The sequence below is a fragment of the Bison bison genome, unplaced genomic scaffold (assembly GCF_000754665.1).
Source record: "Bison bison bison isolate TAMUID 2011002044 unplaced genomic scaffold, Bison_UMD1.0 scf7180017864492, whole genome shotgun sequence".
Taxonomy (NCBI): domain Eukaryota; kingdom Metazoa; phylum Chordata; class Mammalia; order Artiodactyla; family Bovidae; genus Bison; species Bison bison.
The window spans coordinates 5714294-5716948 of record NW_011495051.1 but is presented as its reverse complement, the minus strand read 5'-3'; the positions used below and the strand labels follow the sequence as shown (position 1 = coordinate 5716948).

Here is a 2655-nt window from a genome sequence, read left to right as displayed (position 1 = left end):
GGGTTTCCCAGCAGCCCAAGGGTCGTGGGGATTTCTGCATCATCACTTTCTGTGATTTCTGAGTCTCAGCCTGTCCCACATCCCTTCTGTGTGTGTGTGTGTGCCTGGCAGTGCCCTAATATTGTGGTGTGGGTGGGTCTAGGGTGCCAGGTTTGCTGCAGTCATTGTGGTTCTAAATTCCGTGCTGCGCTCCCCAGTAGCCTTGTGTTTGGAGGGGCTGCCCCCTGGTGGGAAGAATGAGCAATTCCCCTCACCACTTCCTAACCTCTTGGGAGTTCCCCGGTGGTCAGGTGGCTAAGACTCTGCCTGTAGTCCCAAAGCGGTGGGCTACAGGTTCGATCCCTGGTCAGGGAATTAGGTCCCACATGCTGCAATTAAGACTCGGTGCAGCCAAATAAAAAAAAAAATTTTTTTTAAACTGTTAAAAAAATAAAAAAAGAAGAAGTAGTGCTAGGCGGTGAGTCAGAGGGACACATCTAGTTTGCAAATAAAAATCCAAAACAAAGAGACTCACAGAAAGACTCACGGAGAGACAAAGACAGGCAGTGATGCTCAGTAAGTAATGATTGGTTGAAGGAATGAATGAAGGATCCCTTGGAACAAATGTAAACATGGATAAAGCTCTGGCAGCTCAGGCTTAATTCTGTTGATACACTGGGAGGATGTGTCCAGGGGTCCTGATATTCACCAGGCTGGATGGCATAAAGGCAAAGAGTCTTGCCTCCAGCAGGGGCCCAGGTGTCTGAGGATGAGGGTGGCAGGGTGGAGTGGAGGGGACTGAGGGCACCCTTTGGGGAGAATGTCTGGCCCCTCCCCAGCAGGTGAGGTATGAGAGACCACCTAGGGTGTCCTCAGGCAGGTCCCTGAGAAAGTCCCTGGGGTGGCATAGTAGGAATAGGTTGAAAGAGGTTTGGGGAGATGGAGTTAACTTGGAATGAATTACTAGAGGAATGGAAGGAATGGGGAACGGACATCCCAGGACGATAGGCCCCTGCAGACTTGTATGGGGGTGGCAGGAGGGAGCCAGAGTCCAGGGGGAGCCCCCCTCTACCCCAAGCATGCCTCAGGGTTACATTGTCCTGGGCCACTCTTGTGAATGTCACTGGCCATTGGTGTCTCAATTAAAGGGATGGGACCTTGGGGGGGGGTGGTCCTGGGGGTGAGTTCTGGAGAGTCTGAGAACCCCAGGGTGGGTGTTCTGGGGCTCACCATAGGGCAGCCTTGGGAAAGTGTCTTTGGGGAGGCAGTTGGAGAATCAGAACACAGGGGTCAGCCTAGGGTGTTAGTGGGATCGTCACAGGATGATCCTGGAGACTGGAGCTTTCCTAGGATCATTCCAGGGGCTGAAGAATGTGATCCGGAAGTACATTGAGAAACCATGTGGGAGGGTTTCTGGGGGAGTTGCAGAGCAAGGGGGAGGGCTGAGAGCAGAGGGCACCATCCTTGGGGGCGGGGGAGGGGGGGATGGGGGTGGTCTCAGAGCATGGTGTCCTCTGGGAGTACAGATGGGGTGGGGTTGTGGGACCATCTGGATGGAAGAAGTTTGGGAAAACAGATCATGCAGGGTGGGCAGAGGTGGAACTTAGGGGATGAGCTTTGAACATGGGATCCTTTAGTGAGTCACTGTAGGGAGAGACCCTGAGGGTCAGAATTGGGATCTTTGTAATGGGTGTGGGGGTTCAGCACTTGGGGGGATGTTCAGGACATCAGGGTGTCAGAAAATTTTGGATAATGAGAACTGAAAGGCCAATGAGAGGGTGGATTTGAGGTGCCCAGAACCAGATATGTCTTTGTGGATGGGCCTGGGAAGTAGACCCCAACCTGAGTTTGTAGGAGACTAGGATCCTACTACTACTACTACTAAGTCGCTTCAGTCGTGTCCGACTCTGTGCAACCCCATAGACGGCAGCCCACCAGGCTCCCCCGTCCCTGGGATTCTCCAGGCAAGAACACTGGAGTGGGTTCCCATTTCCTTCTCCAATGCATGAAAGTGAAAAGTCAAAGTGAAGTCACCCAGTCACGACCCCATGGACTGCAGCCTACCAGGCTCCTCCATCCATGGGATTTTCCAGGCAAGAGCACTGGAGTGGGTTGCCATTGGATCATGGAAGCTGGGTCTGACAGAGTTAAGACATGATGGTATGTGTGTGTGTGCAGTGTGGACTGATTGTGGGGGAGGGGGGTTCTGGGAGTCAGAATTGGGGTGTATCATGGGGCTTCCCTGGTGGCTCAGACTAGAATCTCCGCCTGCAATACGGGAGACATGGGTTCGATCCCTGGGTCAGGAAGATCCCTTGGAGAAGGGAATGGTTATTCACTCCAGTATTCTTGCTGGGGAATCCCATGGACAGAGAAGAGCCTGGAAGGATACAGTCCATAGGGTCGCAAAGAATCGGACACGACTGAGTAATTAAAAATTTTCACTTTCATGGGAGGTGAATGCAGGCAGGGAAGAACCAGAGATATCTTGAGAGGCAGACCACCTTGGGTGGGGGAAGGTGAGTCTGTGGCGTGGGAACCAGGTGCCTCGGGATGGGTTCAGCAGTGGACCTGGGCGAAGGCAGGACAGAACCAGCTTGGGTAGCAGAAACTTTACTGCTCAGGACTGTCTCCCCGCCACCCCACCTCGCCAACACCCACCCCCGCCCCCGGTCA

The 2655-nt window shown here is 53.5% G+C and overlaps 1 protein-coding gene across 1 annotated transcript in view; it reads right to left on the bottom strand.

The window, feature by feature from the left end:
• Nucleotides 1-1294: 1294 nt before the first annotated feature.
• Nucleotides 1295-2655, bottom strand: part of ACTL9 (actin-like 9) — a 2899-nt gene continuing 1538 nt past the window's right edge. Inside the window, exon 3 of the mRNA XM_010828473.1 lies at nucleotides 1295-1392. Coding sequence (XP_010826775.1) covers nucleotides 1295-1392 — 98 coding nt within the window. The remainder of the gene's footprint in view (nucleotides 1393-2655) is intronic.